This window comes from Musa acuminata, chromosome BXJ1-6 (assembly GCF_036884655.1).
Source record: "Musa acuminata AAA Group cultivar baxijiao chromosome BXJ1-6, Cavendish_Baxijiao_AAA, whole genome shotgun sequence".
Taxonomy (NCBI): Eukaryota; Viridiplantae; Streptophyta; class Magnoliopsida; order Zingiberales; family Musaceae; genus Musa; species Musa acuminata.
The window spans coordinates 45972995-45992959 of NC_088332.1; the positions used below are offsets into that span (position 1 = coordinate 45972995).

Consider the following 19965-nt stretch of genomic DNA (forward strand, 5'->3'; position numbering starts at 1 on the left):
CAATAAGACGTACACGATCAGCATTTCGAGATAGACAACCCCCCCCCTCCCCCCCCGGGGAAAAAAAAGCCATATCTCTAAAATCTACGAGTGAATTCACGCCATCAAACCATGACTCACCAATCAATCAATGCAGGATTGTAATGCGTGGATGGGGTTAAGCAATGTGACATGAATATTTTTAGGGACAATTTTTTTTTTTTTTTTGTGTTTTGGGGGGTCAAAGTAGCAACAAATATACATTCTACAAAATATGGGCAGAGGCCTACCTACCTACCTACAACAAGGGCAAAGGGCCAAAGGGCCAAAGGGCCAAGGGAAAAAGGACACCTCCAACCGGACACATAAACAGGAGAAATAAGTAAAACACTGATTTTAAAGCTCAGAAATCGATTAATTAGAACATCTATAATACAACCACCATCCATCCGTACCTCCATGTATGGTGGAGCACTGCTGCTTGTTAAATCAAAGAATTACCTTAAGCTGATTTGGTTAGCGCAGCAAACAAACTTTCTGTAGCCAGTCCGCTTTCCCACTCCTATAGATTTTGATCATATGCCATGCCATGCACATCGGTCCGTCAGTCGTATTCAGATCTGTGAAACCATCGCTGGCTGGCACATTCAGACGGCGGATCTTCGTCGACTGGCAGCTACATTCCTGTTGATCCCTGGCTAACAAAAACCTTTACTGTACAGTTTGCTATCCAGAATTGGCGGCAACCTCAGCAGCTCGCTGTCTCATCATCTCCATTACGGCAGCCCTCCGCCGGGAATCAGATTGCTGCTGCAATCTTCTCAAGTGTTCCTTCAGATCCCTGGAGAATTGAAAAGACGAGGTCAATTTTTCCATGGTACCAACGGCAAACAACATCACCCAAGTGATCGAGCAGAATAGAACATATCGAGTCATCAAAGGTACCTGCACCGTGGTACACTGCATTCTGATTCTTTGCAAGCGCGGGAATGTATTTGAAGCAGATACCACATCTTCTTACATAGAACACAACCTCCCGAAGCACGCGTCCTGCACTGTATTCCATGGCGGAAAAGACCTTTGACTTTACGGCAGTTTGGATATTGGCATTGAGGAGACCGACACTGCGATGCATGGACCAAAAGATCTAGCATTTTTCTAAGCTGCGGTACAGAAGAAGACAAGTGAGCACATAACAGTGCAGAACTCTTTGAACTCAAACCAAACAACAGAGAACTTCAATTACAGTTTAAGAGCAGTCTTATAACTTCGTAGTGCCACAACAGTTGATGTTAAGCACTGCAAGTCATACATCCATTGCTTTTTAAGTGATGTTTTCATTACATGATGCACAAGCAATTGCCAATCAATATCAGTAGAAGCATGATGTAGACCAAAATAATAAATCAACCAAGGTCATTGAGCAAGCTAAATAAAAAAGTGACAGGCTACTAATTTTAGAAAGAGTTTCTCTAAGGTAATAGTAATTGGGCCTTCAATTGCAAGGAACAAACCTTGGCCAACACAATCTATTTATGTTTACAGTCTAGGGAAAGTCAGATCCTGTAAATGGAAACAGATATGTGGATCTGGATAACATAAGCAATAAGTATGAGAAAATACAATACATGTTTTCCTCGGCAAGCTTATTTGCATGCACACATGCACAAGATGATGCCACTAAAAAATGTGCAAAATATGTGGGCATCAATTTTGCATATGCATATTGCAGAACTAAAACTAGCAAGCAGAAATGTTGACCATGCAGGATTTAGTAAACACATGACAATATATATATGCTAGACGAAAGGGGTATCATGATGATAGAAAGAGTCAATAAATTTTTTGTTCAGCTTAAGAATTTTGGATTAGTGGTTCAGACTCAATAAAATTAACAAGGCAATTACATCATCAGGTCGATCGTGATAATTGGTCTTAGAGCCAACTTAGTACTAGAACATAACGAGAGACTCGAGTAGAAAAGGACTCCCTGTAGATGAGATCATGAGTGCACGTTATTGCATGAAGCTATCACTGAACAATGCCTCACATGCATCATGTTATTATTTGATTTTGGGTTAAGTTGGATTTTGATGAAAATATCAAGCCCTTAAATGGGGAAGATTCCAACACTAATTTAGTCTCACAGCGAAAGTAGGTCAAGACTCAGATAGATGTATAACAGGTTGATGGATGTACTACTATTAACTTTGGCTTATGTATTTTGGGCCGATGGTTCAAGCTCAACAAAGTTAATAGGCCAGATATGCTTAACATGTCATTTATCTAACCGTATTAGGGCATGATTAGAGGCTCGAGTAGGAAAGGATTACCCATGGAAAGGTCAAAGAGCGCATCATGGACTAGAACCACCACAGGGCCATGCTTCATATGCACCGTGCTAGGGTATAATTCTGGGCTATGTTGACGAGGACATCAAGCCTTAAGCAAGGGAGATTATAGCATCACAATTTAGGACCACATAGAGAGTGGACAAATACTAAGATTGACTTATCAAGGTTGAGTGTATTATAGTTAACTTCAACTTAAGTATTATGAACTAATGATTCAGACTCAACAAAGTTAACATGTCAGTTAACCCATCAGGTCGAGTCATGACAATTTATAACTCCTCTTTGTTTGATCATCTCAAAGATATAGAAAATTCAGCAACTAAAAAAAGATAATCTTTATAAAAAGATCCATGCCTCCATTGGCTTTATCAATTTATCTAACAATCTAGTGTCCACAGTTATTTTCTAACAACTGCAAATCAACTCATTAATGCTTTTCCACATTGAAGAAAATGTCGAATGCTTATACCAATGCTTTTCCACATTGAAGAAAATGTTAACTTCAATTGCATAAGACCACGGTACAAGAATGCTTATTATGTTTTAGTCATATTTAGATCTAGTATACACAATGAAATAATTTTTTCATCAACATCTTTTCATGAGGAATGCAAACTTGGCATTTGTAAACAACATGCATAATTATCAAAAGCAAGCTACATCAGGTAAATTGGTCTTGATTTGTAGGTTAGGATAATGATCTGCAAAATTTAGGACAAAGTGTAATGTTGATCAATAATTGATTCTGAGGATAGAATTTTATCATTTCTTATGGACGATAAAAAAGAAGATGCATCCTATAATTTTGTAGTAGTACAAGTTAAGCATGCCATCAAAAGTATATAAAAAATGATGCAATGAAGCTGCTGCAAATCCTCTTTAACAGACAGTCATGCAGATATCAAAATTATCAGATATAAAATACTCCTGAATCTTTTAACAATGTCATTACAATAAGCAAAACTAAAACAAATTGTAGAAGTTCTTACTAAAGCAACACAATAATATAATGCCTCTAAAAGGTTATGATCAATCTCAAAATAGGGAAACAACGGTGTAACAGTAACTAAGAACTAATATGAAAAAAATAATATTCCTAAGAACTTGATGTTATCTAAAATACATTTGAAAATTTTAATCAATAAAACTTACCTGTAAAACTCGTTTTGCCCGAGCTTCTTTATTCTGGGCATCACGATCAGCCATTGATGGATGATTAGTCAACTTATGAGCATGATCAATACCACCTTTCTGATAACAAGCATTGCATACATCAAAATCCGGACAACTTTCACAACGCCAGCCCAGACCAGCTTCGATATCATGGTGGCAGACAATGCATGTGGTTACAAAAGCCGGCGCAGTAGGATTATGGAGGTGATATAAGATCATCATCGATGAATGCTTAGCACGCCTTAGAGTATCATATTGATAATGGTTTCCTTGACAAAGACTCAAAAATGCCTGCCTAGTGTCAAAAAACTCACTTTCTAGGATATCATCTTTGTCCTTTGTATCCTGAGTGACATCATTAATTTCAACCTACAGGGCATACATATGTTAGTGGTCAAAGTTCTCGTAAAATAAGCAAAACATATGTACACAGCCATCCAACTTATCCACAAACATACACATGTTGCTTTATAAGAAATGCACGCGTGAACACAGAAAATTTTAAAATTGAAAACAGTTAAGAGTAAGACTTCTGACACAAGAACTCACTGGATAAAGCATATGCTTTTCCCTACTGTTAGTAGGATGTCTCTCTCTTTCATCAACTCTTTGTTCTGCTTCATGACACCTACAATCAGATATAAACCAATCAAATTGAGAACTCCAATATATTCAGCTCCTTTAATAATTAATATAACCACACATGGTTGCACACAAGAAAGTCACTTAGAGCAACTCTTTACCACTCTCAACTAGACTTTTAACCACACAATAGTTCATGATTAATGTATGAATCACTTCAATCTAGTAATATTTTGTGTTATATTGTACCGGTAAGATACCCACATTACGGTCCAAAACCACTCTATGGACCATACTGATAAGAGAAAAATCATTCACTCAAGTAGGTTAACTTTGAAAGGCATGACTAGGAGGGGGTAAAAGAACTAAAAAGGAAAACAGAATTGAACTTCCAGACACCATATTAGTGTGCAAGCATCAAGCATGTGGTTGCCTCCTATTTAGAAGTAACAAATTTGGTCAATTTTAGAGTCACTAGAAGTCTGGAATCATTCGATTGAAAATTGAAGGCTTGTCAACTCTATTAGAAGGATCATATAGAATGGCATTAAAAACAAGAAACGAGAGAGGCACTTTTAAGGCTGGTAGTTTAAAAAGAGGACCAAATTAAGTATAATAATTTTAGAAGGACAATGACAGAGTATTATTTTAAGGAATAGCAATGTCATCCAAAATTCATAAACAAGGACTTTCTAGCCTCTACCATATCATAGGAGCACAATCTGCACAACATTGTTCCATAGAATTATTTGATTGCAGTTCTGTATTTTCCAAACTTCTGGCCTTGCATAAGTGATTAGTTAAACAAGGATAAATGAGGCAAGGCCGAACCTCTTTTTGCAGGAATGATGAGTCATGATATGTGAGCAATCAACTCAATAGTAAAAAAGGGTAGATGCTTATGATTATGAGTATAGAAGCAGATCATTTATGAAGTAGTGGTATAGCTTTCAAACTCAAGTAATTGTTTAAAAGCACATTGATTTGTTAAATTTTCCATTTGACTAATAGTTTTCTTTTCTCTAGCAATTTAAGAAGTAAACAATGAGAGAAGAGACAAGACATGGAGGAACAGAAAGGAAAATAACATTCTTCACAAACTATCTCCTGCGCTTCTAGAAATAATAAATAACCCATGTATTGAGGACAAGCACATTAACAAAGATAAAAAACAGCAATTCTAGCATTGAGAAACAACATCCAATTCATCTTAGACATATAGACTATATATAAATCTCACTTATAGCACCTATACTTCCTGGATTTTTGCCACCTCTTTACAAAGGGCACTTAATTTTGCACTTTTTTCTTTGATTTTCATAATATATTAGTTCATCAGAATAAAAAAATGCTGCCTTGTAGATTGATACTTACTTGTCACAAAGTTGAAAGTTTTTACATTGACTACAAGCCCATCGTGTCCCACGTACCAGTAGCATGCAACAATGTGTGCAAGCATGCTGCAAATGGACCATTATGAAGTCTTCTTTCATGGGGCATATGGTTTCACCAAGCTGTGTAAGAAAACAAAATGTTAAGATAGCCAGGAAAGTGGTGTTCAGTACAAATGTAAAAGTTCTGGAATAATTAAGCATACAAGAAATAAAACTCATGATCGTTTTGAGACCACCAACAAAAAACCACAACCAAGGTTTTATAAGATTATTGTAAGATGATACTTGATACTTGAAAATTCAGTTACCAAATAATAGAATAACCAAGTAAAAGAAAATTACTTTTTGCATCAATAAAGCATCCTTAGAGGCATTTCCAGAAAGATCAGAATGACCAGCAGCTTTCAGAGCCCTTTTCGTAATAGTCTTTTTGGTTTTTCCCTTTTTCATTTGTTTGCGACCATCTTCTTCTTGGCGAAGTTGGTTGATCAGATCCTCAGCTGCACCAGGCCAATAATCTCCATCGAAGTATGGCAAACGAGCTGCAGTTATTTTAGCCTTGCACTCCCCCATTGTCACAAAAAAATGATCATACAGGTTAGTCAGGTCGACAACAATATTCTCCTTAGAAGCTTTTCGAAGCATAGTCAAGTACCTGATAAAAGAAAAAAAAACAAATAATGCAGTGCATAGCAAATAATGAAATCTGAAAGAAAAGAAATGATTTGAACACCTTTAAGCTTACCACTCCCTGAGTTTGTCAGATTTTGGAGTTTTCTGAATCTCAGGATGGCAATACAATATGTAGTCCTCACCCTTTAAAGGAGGACATGCCCAGATGTAACAGCTTGTGAACCCCCGTATCTTGCAGTATTCAAGATATCCGATCTGGAGCCACATATAAATGGAAACATGTTATTGCTAAAAAATAAATTGAAATAAAAAAAAGACTAAAGTACACAGTCATCATTGCTTTTAGAGAAAACAAACATGTGATCATTAATATATGATGGAACTTTTTTTCAATTATATTTATAACATGAAAAAAAAAAAAGGCCACTGAAGTCAAAGTACCAGAATTTCATGATAAACAAAAGTACGTAAAGCTTCCCCAGTCACTGTTTTGATCTCAGGCCTGAAGTACTTGACAGAGTCTAAATATGAAAGATAGACGCGCCGCTGGTTAGGAAAAGAGCATTCTGAACCAAATTCCTGAACATACATCCCAAATAGGCATACTTCTACACCTTCTATCTTTTGAAACAATAATATGGCCTGGAAAAAAACACAAATTTAGAGCTTGCAGATTTCAATATGGAGATGAACTATTTCTTTGGAAGTTTAGTAAATTCCTTCAGCATAAAACAATAAGAAGCACATATTTCAGCAGTTTATTGAGAATGCAGTTTTTGTACCTTGGACTTATAAGGAAACTCTTTAGGGTAATTTTCCTCATGAAATATCTCTAGAAATCGCTGCTTTACTTCCAACTTTTTGTCAACAGATGATACAACTCTAATTACAAGCCCTTCAGCCCCAGGCACCTAAAGTATGGAAAAGAAGTATGAACTTAAAGTATAAAGAAATTTACCATCTTTAATTAAAAAATATAAATAAAAGTATTGGAACAAATAAAAGGGACAAAACAACTTTTTGTCACATAAATGAGAAGATGCATTAAATATTCGGAAAGAAGCTAAAAACTCAGTTCTGCAATACTAACTATAATCAAAGATCTTAGCATAATAATAAATCACCTAGGCAAAACTCCATAAAAACAATGGTTGATAAGATCACACCTAAATAAATACATTCATAAAGGACAACAAACAATAATTAAAATATGCATAATTCTCATTGTCACAAACTGACCCTACATAAATAAATAGATATATGTTTGCATGAAGCAGCTAAAAAGTAAATCAAATTCGGCACCTGAATATGTTCCATTATACCAGGATAATAAAACTGAGTTCTATGTCTATATAAAAAATGAAATAGAACTCAAAAAAAGAAAACCAACGCATATATGTGGCACAAAATAGACAATCAACTCAGAAAAAATGACGGTAACTCTTCTTGTAATAGATTGACATGTGAACAAGAAAGCAAAGACTGTGATTTCGGCTGAAACAGTATGGTACGACGGGTATTGACTGGTCCGACCAATGTTCATGGACCAGACGATTTCAGCAAAAATCAGCCAGGCAGAAATATCTCAACATTTTCAGATTTAGGTACACAAGATCTAAGTAAGACCAGTCAGAATGCCTTGATTAAGCTACATACAATATAGATAATGGTTGCAATGCCAGATAAATACTGGATGAGTGATGGTCCATGGCAAGGAAGTTATATTGGAAGTTGGATGATTCATGATATTGACAAGGCATCACTTTTTTGCAGGTTGCATTGGAGTCTTGTGCACAGTAATCATAGGACTTGGATATGTGCAGTATAGGTCTAGATTAGGTCTTATTTCCATACAGAGTAGTTAGGTCCTATAATTATTTTTGAAGCATTCTTTCTTTTTTCTTAAGTGTTTCTAATGTCTTAGTATTGTCTTTTTATTTAAATAATACTCGGTTAATGTTAGTTTAGATATGGTAAGTTTTCAACAGTATATTTATATATCTCATTGAATTCTAAATAAGACTAGACAAGATATCCTTGTCTGACCTGGAGTTGAATACTAGTCTTGACAACCACTGCACAAGACAGTGGACATTGCAGATCAACTTATTTAGCGCCCTAATTCTACTCTAATTATGTCTACTCAAGTCGACTAGTAAAGGGTTAAAGGAGGCCAAGTCACTCTTAAATCTTTTTCACATTATCTATAGCAGGAATTTTAGAATTCCAATTGGGGTCAAATTTTAATAGACTGATAAAGAATAGTGAGACGTCTGATGAATAAATGGTAGGAATTTGTAAAAGAGGGAAGATCATGCTAATATTATCAGGCATCAGACTAATCTAAAATAGAACATGATGTCTTACTATAAGTTCTAAACAATAGTACAACCTATTGCAGGGCACAAAAAAGATGATATGTGAAATGCAGAATGATTGGTCCAGAAGATCTTAAGGTTTAATCAAAGTAATCAGCAGCTATGTCTATCTGGAAAAAAGAACGGTAACTATATATGCCTATATCAACCAATTGCATCTGAGATATAATAAAAAATAACACAAAGATTTGAATAAGAAGAGATGCAATACATCAAAAAGCAAAGAGAAAAGGAACTGAGACAATGGCCAGATGTAGCTCAACTGGCATTCAAAGTCATCTGTTGACAATTTCATAGAATTTGTCCAAAAACAAATGGAGGTTTTTCAACACCATTTATGAATCATCATTAACATACAAGGAAATGAAATTTTCAGTTCTAGCTATCAGAATATCTTTCATGTCCCTTCTAAGTTTAGATCAAACTATATTATGCAAGAAGGAAATGCAAAACCAATGTTCTACTCACATCATCAAAATTTTTCCCCAGATGCTTGGCTCTCTCTTGCTTCTCCTGCTTCAACCGTCTGAAAAGCCGTTGTTCTATGTGATCACTGAGTATGGTTCTTGGCAAATCTTTTGCACCAAGAACAGCACTCTGAGATAAGGGCTTGCGTTCACCACTTTCTATCTCCTCTACATAGCAATTAGGGCAAGTGTATTCAGCTTCTCCATCATTTCTTCGACCATTGAATAGAGCACATATTTGATGTTGCCAAGCTTCACATTTATCACATTGCACCCACTATAATGAAACATAGAGTATGTTTGAGCTTTCACACAGATCAGAATCTAAATCTCAAAGGAAAAAAAAGGAAAAAAAAAATGAAAATACAAAGCAGAGATTTACCCATTCTTCAGTTTCCTCATCATTTCTCTTCTTTTCAAGCTTTGTCTTCAAGAATGTAGATCCTTCAGCTTCTATAGTCTCACCACGAGCCTCATTATAGCATGGGATACAGAAGTAGTGACGAGTTTCACCACTTCCAATTGTATAATAAAATGCATTTCGCTTTATTCGAGCACCACAAGGAGAACAATATATTGGAGGGGGTTCAAAAGTGAGCTTTTCCACTGCACAAAGCTGACACGAGTTCTCAGTCATTGAGCGCTCCATTGCTTGATTCTTCTCAGCTTTAGCCTTACTCTGCCAAACAAGAAACTGATAATATTTACTCATGTCTGATTAAAATAATACTAGCAGTTCCTAGCATGGTCACAAAGAGTTTGTGATGGAAGTTAATCAATTTGCAACTTCAACATGCATTGACCAAAATACCTTCATATACATGTAAACAATAACATCCATAATACTGTCCACAAATAAAGAAAAGAGAAGAAAGATGGGTGGGGAAAGGAAGTCGGACCAAGCAGCATCTGACAAATGATGAAAAGTAGAAGATAGATATTGTTAAATTCCTTGTTTCAAGTGCATTATTTACATACTAATTACAACTCCGTTCCGATGAATCCATCATCATTTAAGTGAGACCAGTTCAGCCTTATATGCCTTACCCAAAGAAATGAAGCATCCACCACAGATGCCATGTAGCATATGTATAATGCTGTCAAGTCAGTGGAATGATAACTTTGAATATTGGCGAGTTCAAATGCTCAACAGAATGGATAAGCCATAACACAGAACAAACTCCACCATAGTTTTCCAATACAAGTTTCCTGGCGATTTTTGAAAAACTTTATTTTGATTGAACAGTAACTGCAACTCTACATTATGTTTTCTCCTTTTTTTTACTTTCTTAATTTGCATAAATTCGAATATATTAATGAGAAAAGAAACTCCTCGATTAAACAGATTGTTAAAAATCAAGGAACTATGTAGTACAAGGTGAGAAAATTTTGCAACAAGTATAAAAATACATCATAAAATATAACATATAAAAAATACTACTGTCCAACTATATCAAGAATCTTGGATCAGTATTTGTTGTCAGTGAGAAAACATAGATAATTAGTGCTACTACGAACTCCAAGCTATACAAGTCACATGATAAATTTATCATGAATATAATACAACCTGGTCGAACAAAAACACTACAAAGTGAGTGTATAATTTATGCACAAGCATGCAGTAGCCAGAGTGTCTCTTGATTTCATTTACAGACTTGAAAAATTGATTGGTTCTGCTAGTAGAACAGTCTATTGACTTGTCTACACTGGCTAAGTTCATCAACTCACATTTTCAAAGAGACAACTAAAGAGAGAGAAAAAAAAGTCCCATGTCTTGTAGGTTGGCACAAATATCTTAAGCCTATATGGATATTATTTATAATTCTTTAGTTAGAATGTTTGGTATAGCATTTTTATAGCACGTCACTCCAAGAATGGTTTTGCTGACTGGCACAACTTAGCCAAGAAAACAAGTTGGAACCCATGACACTGGAATCGTACTGGTGGTGCCAAAGGCAGGCCCCCGCCTATCGGCCAGTGTTGGTTGGAATTATACTGTGGCAAAAGGGTATCAGCACACTTTTATTCCAGAAAATAGCAATGATTGCTTCAAAAACAGCATCCATTTATGTGCATGCTGGTCCGTTGGAATAAGCTAGTGCAACAGATGCTTGTAAATTTTGCCCAGAAAATAGAATGGTGGAACAAATATAAGTACCCCAAACGTTAAAAGTATTTGTTTATATCTTATTTTTCAACGGTTCCAGCACTGAGTGTTAACCTTTTAAAAACAAATCCAACATCTATAATATACGTCAAGTGAAATCTTAAAGAAACCTTGGCAATCAATAGTCTGATGATGTTTGCAGAAGTTGTTATAAAAGATTCACAAAGTTTGTACAGATGCATTTACAGTCCAATAAGTAAGCACATGTCATAGTTGACTAGCAAACATATGAATCATATCAAACATCCAATTACTCCCATGTAAAACAAATACACACTGAGATGTAAGCTCAACATCTTCAGCTTTTGATGTCACAATTAAAATGATTGTTTGAGGTAAACAATATCACATACATTGAAGATCTGTTAGCTCAGGAAACATGAAAAACAAAAGGTTAGAAGTCAAAGGCATTACAGTAGCAAAACAAACATTTCAGCAGCTCTGTAAAGTATTGAATAGCCAACAATATAAGGCTTATGCATCAATAAGACATAATCTTCTTAATCGAAAAAAGGATAGAAACAATTTGGTGAAGACTATTATAGTTATCTAAAACAATCATCAATCAAAAAACTAAAAAATAAACAAATTTGTTGTTATACAACAGATGGCCATTGAAGAACAATCAAAGGGGGCATGAAATAATATGCCTCGTGAATATTTGAGCTTAAGAAAATTATCAGTTAAATTTTGGACAAGTAATGCAAGAAACCTAACCTGACCAACCCATCGCCTCAAACCAATTATATGCTCCTTAATTTGTTCTGGGGTGAACAGTTCAGTCAATGAAACACCTTTTATTTTTGGTTTCCCTGATTTACTTGCAGTTATTTGATCTGTTGGAGGGTTATCTGGATCCTGCTTGATTCCAGCAGTAGCCTGATCCAGAACTTCATCAACCACCATATTTTCTTGTTTGACATGAGAGTCAACAGTGTTAGAAACATCAGGATCTTTTTCACAGCTTGGCAAACTCATATTCCCATCAATGTCACTGCCAAAGACTGGTATCTTTTCTTGTCCAGAGCCAGAAGTTCCATCCATCTTTACAATGACCCCAGAATTAGCAGACATTTTCAGACCGGTTTGTTTGCACTCCAAGGACTGCACCTCTTGGAAATCATAAGGTTGGTTCCCAGAAGGAGCACAGACTAGTGAAGTTTCACTTTTAGGGAAAAAAGGAGATGCATGTTGAACCTTCATGCGCTTTGATGCAGACTGCCAGTCCTCGGAATTTTCAGTAGGCACTGTGTCTTTTTTCATTCCATCAGAATTAGCTTTAATTTCAAATACCACACTAGTATTAGATAAAGCACGAGCATGGGCCTTATAGTTTGCTGCTATATGATCATGTACTGGAGTGCAGACAGGACAATCGGCTGCTTGGCAAGTACGGATATGCTTGACAAGTTTCCTAGACTGGGAACAGCGTGGAAACTTACACAACTCACTCTTACAGATATCCATATGGCAAATCAACTCCTGAACTTTTATGCAATTAGTTTCTGTACATAGTCCTTTTGGTGCCGGACACCTGCGAGCATGATGCAGAAATAGTAACCACCTTATTTGCTTCAAATAGTTTTGTTGTTTTATAGAGTCTCCATGTTCAGCATCCAATTCTCTAGCAGAGAGGTGCAACAGCTGAGCTTCATTTTGTCCTGCTATTCTTTGATGAAACTCCTCCTGTGGTTGTTGGCCTGGTGGTTTGTCTAGCATCTGTGCTTGTAGTGGCTGTGGATGCCACTCAAACTGAAGGAGTTCTTCTGCTTGCGATCCGCTAGATAATCGACCAAACTTGTTTGAAAATCCATCAGATTGCAGGTGTGGATGCAACTGCTGTAAACCCTCTGAAACTGGGACATGAAAATCTTGAGAGCTGGGCAAATGACCAAGCAATTGAGCACTTTTAGAATGATCTCCGGAAGAAGAATTCTGGTGGTATTGAGCCTGTACTTCTGGAGGTCGGACCTGTTGAGCTGCTGACTGAATCAAAGTGTCAGAACAGGTTACATCCGCATAACCAGGCATTAGCTGCTCACCAAAATGAGAAGTTACCAAGGACTTCCTCAAAGAATCAGTATTTACTATAAGTTGTTGATGCTGCATACTTTGCTGATGTCTCTGCAGTAGCTGATGCTGGTTCTGAGGAAATGGTGCATAAGCTTGATTAGGCTGTTGCGAAGATTGCTGAACATGCTGTTGTGATTGCAGTAGATGTTCCCTGGCTGACTGTGATGAGTGGTAACTTATATTCTCTGATTGATCAGTCATTTGGGGTCTCACATTCAGCGGAAGTCTCATTGATTGTAAACTTGCATGATGGTTTAGAAACCCTGAGTTTGTTCTTGCCTTGGGATGCAAATTTACAGAACTCATGTTACTCATAGCAGATAAACCAGATAAATCAGGTCCATGAAAGGTCTCAGAGTGTTTTACATCATTTGCCTTTGCTGTATTACCATCAACGTTAGGTAATATTTGCTGTGATAATGATGCTGTAGAGAAAAAAAAGCTACACCTCTAAGTTTGTTATAACTATCAAATTCACAGATTAATAGTAGAAAGGTTAATTAACATATAGCTACAAACAAAGATATTTTATTTAAAAGGCATCTGATGGAAACTAACTACATCAGCAGCTAGCTAGAGAAGTAAACATGTATAAATTGAGTTGCTAATGATTAAGGGAGAAATTACTTGGTATCCTCGATTGATGATGTTGCTGATCAAAGTTCTGCAGCAGAGGCTTTGAAGAACTAGCATAAGGAGCAGGACTTAGGAAACCATCTGATGCTGTAGGCCCACTTAGTTGCATGTTGTCCCCAATTAATCCCAATGCACCATTTGCAAGCCCATTTGAGAATCCATAAGAGGAACCCTTGTGCAAGACATTGGATCTCATTCCACCACCAATTTGAGCACCAAGATTATGTGATATATGACTGTTTTGACTGGAAACATATTTCTTTTGATGGACTGACTGTGGAGCCACAGAAGGCTCATTGCTAGAAAATCCAGCTCCACTAGAACAGTCAGAGTTTGCAGATATTGCCTGCTGACTATTAAGTCCAGGGGTTGGTATCATCTGACCAAATTGTCTTGATATGTTGGTTGAAGCCATTGAGGACATTATATTACTTCCACCTGAACCAAGAGTAAAAGTTGCAGATTGCTGCTGGTAGCCACTAGATACTGTTCCTACAACATAAGTACAAGAAGTACAAATCAATCAACAGCAACAGAAGATATGCAAACGTTATTAACAAGAATAACTATACCCAGAACTTACCATCTGAAGCATTAAAGGAGGCACTATTTCCCGCATCAGTTGGGCCATTAGCATTTATAAGTAAGTTTCCTGTGTTTGCTGCAGTTTGAGATGCAATAGCTGTGTTGCTGGTGGCAATTGTAGGATTCTCTGGCTGAACCGGAATCATAGCATGAGCGCTGCCATTGTTTGGTACACCAGGAGTCGGGATCATTGTACTTACGGTGGAAGAAGATGTAATATGATGTGATAAAGGTCGATTGTGGTTGAGGACATTCTTTATTATAGAGAATAAACGAAGCTCAACTGGTTCCGAGGCTAAATTTAAATATTCTTCCTGATCATAAACACATTCGTGCATTAAATAACCAGTGAAGACTTTAGTGCAGGAATAAAATAACCTATTATGTGAAGCTGCCTCAAGAAGGAGACTTTTAAACTAAAGAACAATCTAGAATTGAAACTTTCTCACTAGCACTTAAACTAGAATTTTCCAGACTAAAATAGCAAACAGATTAATGAAGCATTTGAACAATAAAAGAGTTGCCACAGAAGTGCAAAAAAACATCGGTAAATGAGATAGTTACCCTTGTAGCATCCTTGAATATACGCTCCTCTAAACGCTTAACAAGCTCTGGTAGCCTCCGTACCCACTCATCAGGGAACATTTGTTTTCGTCTTTGAAGAATATTGTAGCTGCAACATCCAAACATTTATAACTGTCATAACAAATCAAGAAGCACAAATGTGAACACTTGGAGAATGCTACATAATTTCAATACTAATACACTGGATACTTATGTTGTATTGTTTCATCCTAGAAAGTAAATGAAGCTTTCAATGTCAAAATCAGTCATATTCATGGTAATTCAGACTCTTTTCAATTATAGGAAAATTTTATAAAGTCCTTTATAGCCTATACAAATTACGATGATGCTAGATTATCTTACAGTGAACTAGTTTTCTAAGTTTCATGATAATCTACTATGCAGTCACTTTGCCTCAAATCAGCACTACACTAAGGACCAACAAAACTTAAGAGCCAACTGCATGTTGATTGCAAGCTCTCCCAACATGGCATGATGCACAAATAAATTACATATTTTGGGGAAAAAGTGTACTAAGATAAAATATACCAAGCCACAAGAATAATTTCCATTTTATCCAAGTGGTGAATTTCTCAAATTTGTAAAGCAAGTTTAGAATGCCAATTCAGAGTTAATATTTTCCATTTATTATTGAGTAGCAAGCCTAAAGTTAGAACTAACTAACAAGGCATAAAAAATGGATTTACATGCAGAAGTGGCAAAGACACTAATTTATCACATGCAATGGACACATAGAAGTTGTGGGTAGAAGCATATTAATTGCATCCATATTCTGCAACTTGTGAGTGTAGCAAAATTACTAGGATATTGAGCACAACATCCACAATTAAGCCTTGAGGAATATCGCCAATTATTACATTGTACCACAAGAAATAAAGACAAACTCAAAAACAATGCTCGATGAAAAGATCAAGATTAGCTTCTGGCAATATAATCGGAGAGTATTTACTCTTAAGAGAACCCAGTACTGGTGTTATGTCAGATGTAGCAATGACTCCTGTTGACACAATTGAATATGACAAGAAAACAGATGCCCACTTATAAAGAAAGGATTTCGTATCATTTGGATGTAATGTAATTTATAAAGTTGACATGGACAATGCAAGGTTGTGTTATACAAGAAGCCACATTGATCTTATAAAGTGTTATAGCCCATGTAAAAAGGGTGGCCCAGTGGATGAGACTTCTATCAACGCAATGGTCCAGTGAATGCAGCACACAATCTAATTGCTACAAGCAGAGAGGTTATTTTTGTAACTGACAACCTAGTACGATGGCAACACTCGCTCATGTCATAGCCATATGCTACTGCTTTAAGATTATGACAAATGTAAGGTTCTGACAACTAACGAACTTGCAGTTTAATGTTCATTACACAAGTAAGATACCAAACAATACCATTTTGTACTTGTTTAACAGGTAACACTTTCCCTTTCCTATTTCATTCTATTTCTATGGTTGAGATGCCCAAAATATTGCTCACAAATCATCCAGCAGGTTCATATGATTGGATGACAATATAATGGCAAGATAACGTGCTGGATCAAAGTAGGCCAAAAATGGAGATACATTATAACAACCGGATGTTCATTTCAATAGCATTGTTGTAGCAGTTTTTCATTTTGCCATGTTGGCTTTGATCTATAGACAGATATTGCATACCTCATAGAAGATCTACCATATAAATCCACATATGTAAGCATATAGACAATAGAAATATCCCTTACTCTGTATGTATGCCTGTAACAGGCATGCGGCATATAAATTAAAAAAATTTTGCAAATTCTTCTGGTAATAATAAATCAACATCAGACACTTAAGTTCTATATTACAGAGTAAAGGGTACATTACGAAAATTATTTTCAGAAAAAAATAGTCTAATAAATGACACCACAATTAGTCTTTCACTGATCTGGACCAACCTCTATGGGAAACCAAGAAACCAAGCAACACGATGAACTTAGAAGGAAGATACATGCTAGCTGATATGCTATGTTATGTTTATAAGTTTAATTTAAATTTTTAAGACAAATTTATTAGCTTACATCATGGTATCTCAAACAAACAAAAAAAACACTTGTCAAATAAGTAATATCATGGAAGTAGTGAACTGGGCTGGGCCAAACACATGATGGACAATCAAGAAGCAAGGCAACACGTTCTGCTTGGCAGGAAGATACATGCTAGGTCTACTGATTATACTTTAAATTTGAAGGCAATTATAATGACTTATATCATGCATGCCTTAAGATATGCTACAGAACTACTCAGTTGAATATGTGAAAATGTCTTCTTTTTTTTTGTTACGGACACATAGTTCAAAGCTTTAGGTAGAAGGACTAACAAAAGCCCACAAAACCATGGAGAGTAATCAAAGCGCCACAAGGGTAACCCATTGTGCAAGGCTCTCATCAATGCGGGATCCAGAGAGGACTCTTGAAAAAAAAAAAGAAGTTTCCATGATCCAAACACAAACCCTAGTCACCGAGGTTCCAAGAAAGGAACCTAATTGTAATGTCAAGGCTTGTTTCCCTCTTCAACCCACAAGGGACGACGTTACAGTTTGCATGTAGCAAGGAATATAGCACCTACAAGGGATTGAAGACCCAACCCTTGAACTAAGGTGAAGGTAGCCCACCAGCTAAGATAAAGCTGGCCTGTGTGATATCATCCAAGTGAAGATGTCGGTTAAGATATATAACCTCATACTATAACGAGCTGCTGAATAGAAACGAGTGCTTTATTCTAAATCCATCACCAAGAGACCGCCTAGTATAGGCTGTATGTACCACCTTGAGCCACCAAGGCGACTGGATGACAAAGATTGAGAACACATGCTCCACAAAAGGTTCAGAGAAAGTGAGATGATTGAAAGAATGCCAAGTAATGACTGCTTACATCTTGTGTTGCATGGTAATGCGAGCATCCTGAAGTTCAGAATCTACAGGTCGGGGTCCGAGACTCTGCATCTGGGGTGCCATATAATTTCCAATCTGCTGAGGTGGACCAGACACTTGGTTGGACATCTGATTGGTGATCTGCCCAGCCAAATGAGCATGTGCATTCATCTTCCTTCCTTTTGGTACAATCACACAGATATCTTCTGCCAAGATTTTATCAGTTACGAGCCCAATTGTCAAGACTCGAAAACCAATCACTATACAACCGTCATACAGTATGAAAGGACACAGGATTGCAACTGAAGACACGATGTTCCCAATAACTGGGAATAAGAAAGGTCACTCCTGACGTTTTTGATCACGCCATCCGGCTCCTGATAAGTGATCTGCACAATGACCAAATTCAGCATGGAACATCCAACCAAAAGAAATGAAAACATGTCGTAAAGTAAGTCATTTAGCAACAGAAACGTGTGCCCAGAAAAGAAAGCAAAAAATTAAGTTGAATAAATTATAAATATGCAAGGTGTTCCTATTTTCATAGTGTCTTTACTCCTCGGGAAGCTGACCACAATCAAACACCTGTGGCTTAGATGAAGATCATGATCGTATTTTCTTCCGACTTCACTACAACTATCAACAACACCAGCAAATGAACCTAGACGCTTGGAACAAATACCAACGAAAAATCAATGAGCCCTAAATTGGATAGAATTAAGCCGCCATGACATTATGAGAAGGCCCAACCCATGCAGTAAGCATAAGAATCATGAACTCCGGCCAGGGATACATCACAAAACAGTTCGGGCGTATCAGAATCCCCTCTTTTCCCTATCGAAATAAGATGCTAAAGAGAGGTAAACCAACACAAATCGCGTCACCAGCCCCATACGAAACCCTAGCAGTCCGGCATCGATCGAAACCACGCTCAATCGACAAACCTAAAAGAAGCAACAAGCCCAACTAACCGATGCAGAAGGGGAACGCGATCCCACGGCGGCGGCGATCACCGGTCGACGTTCGCTCGTCGCCGTCGCATCTGCTGCCCGACCAATTACGGTGGCGACGGAAGGGGAAAACGCGGAACCCCGAGGGTTCCTGGACCAAAAAACCCTAATTACCAACCGAAGATCCGACGACAGGAAGGAAGGGGGGAGGCATCCAGCGGCGGCCGAATCGAAGCCCTTTCTTCGGATACCAATTCCTTGCTTGGCTTTCAATGAATTAACGCTCCCTCTCGACCGATCTCCGCGATTCGATCTTCCGAAACGAAATCTCCAATTAATTCTTTATTGTCCCCTGATTTGGATTTCTTTTTCTTCCTTTTAATTGGTAGTGGCGCAGCGCCGATTAAAAGCCCGATCGAGGACGAAGGCAATTTCTACAGTCGTCGAGCCCCGAGTGGATCGAATCGATGAGGGGCAAACGTCACCTTGCCCACCCTTTATTTTCGCTCGCCGAGCCACCTGCCTTGTGATTCGACGTGTCGACGGATCCCACCTGGGTCCCATTTCTGGACCTGGCAGACTCCAATTACAATACGGGTATAAAAAACGAGTACGCGATAGGCAAGGAGGATTATATGCGAGTCTCAGAGCAACCCCGGACCCCACCTATGGTCTGCGGTCTGCGACCGTATAAATCACCCAATGCTTCCAGCGGATGCGCATTTGGATAGTACGTAATTAGTATTTCTGTGGCGTTCACGTTTTCGCTGCAGGTTATGCAACAATTTGAAGCATGTATGTAACATTACCTTATTTATTACCTTCATATCATATGTATAGGTATTTATTAACCTGAAAAGGAAAAAGATACCATTCGATATATTATTTTACTAAGTTGGTAAACCATTCTCGAAATGATTTAATGATTACTGACGTGAGCGAGAGGTCTCCCATGAGGTTTTTTTATTATAATTATTTAATATAAAAATATTTTTAATAAAAATATCTTATATCAAACCTATATAGTTCGATCGCTTGATATAGTGAAAGCGACAAGTAGATATTATGTTGCGAGGATGATTCTCATTAACACATCTTATCGAGATTAATGT

At 37.2% G+C, this 19965-nt stretch overlaps 1 protein-coding gene across 2 annotated transcripts; it reads right to left on the minus strand.

Annotated features, from left to right (window-relative positions):
- Window positions 1-370: 370 nt before the first annotated feature.
- LOC135677363 (probable histone acetyltransferase HAC-like 1) lies at window positions 371-19287 on the minus strand. 2 transcript variants are annotated; one of them, XM_065189615.1, is made up of 17 exons: window positions 18875-19287; window positions 17905-18292; window positions 14986-15094; window positions 14420-14735; window positions 13828-14322; window positions 11845-13625; window positions 9343-9639; window positions 8962-9237; window positions 6898-7026; window positions 6557-6757; window positions 6228-6370; window positions 5825-6137; window positions 5463-5602; window positions 4056-4134; window positions 3486-3875; window positions 925-1142; window positions 371-820 (listed from the first exon to the last, which is right to left on the minus strand). In XM_065189615.1, exons 2-17 carry the CDS (start codon window positions 18072-18074, stop codon window positions 706-708), a joined length of 5172 nt encoding a protein of 1723 aa, XP_065045687.1. In that variant the 5' UTR covers window positions 18075-18292; window positions 18875-19287; the 3' UTR covers window positions 371-705. The 2 variants fall into 2 exon arrangements, with proteins under 2 accessions (XP_065045687.1, XP_065045686.1); XM_065189614.1 differs by having other exon boundaries at window positions 13828-14328; window positions 18875-19286.
- Between the last annotated feature and the right edge of the window lie 678 nt (window positions 19288-19965).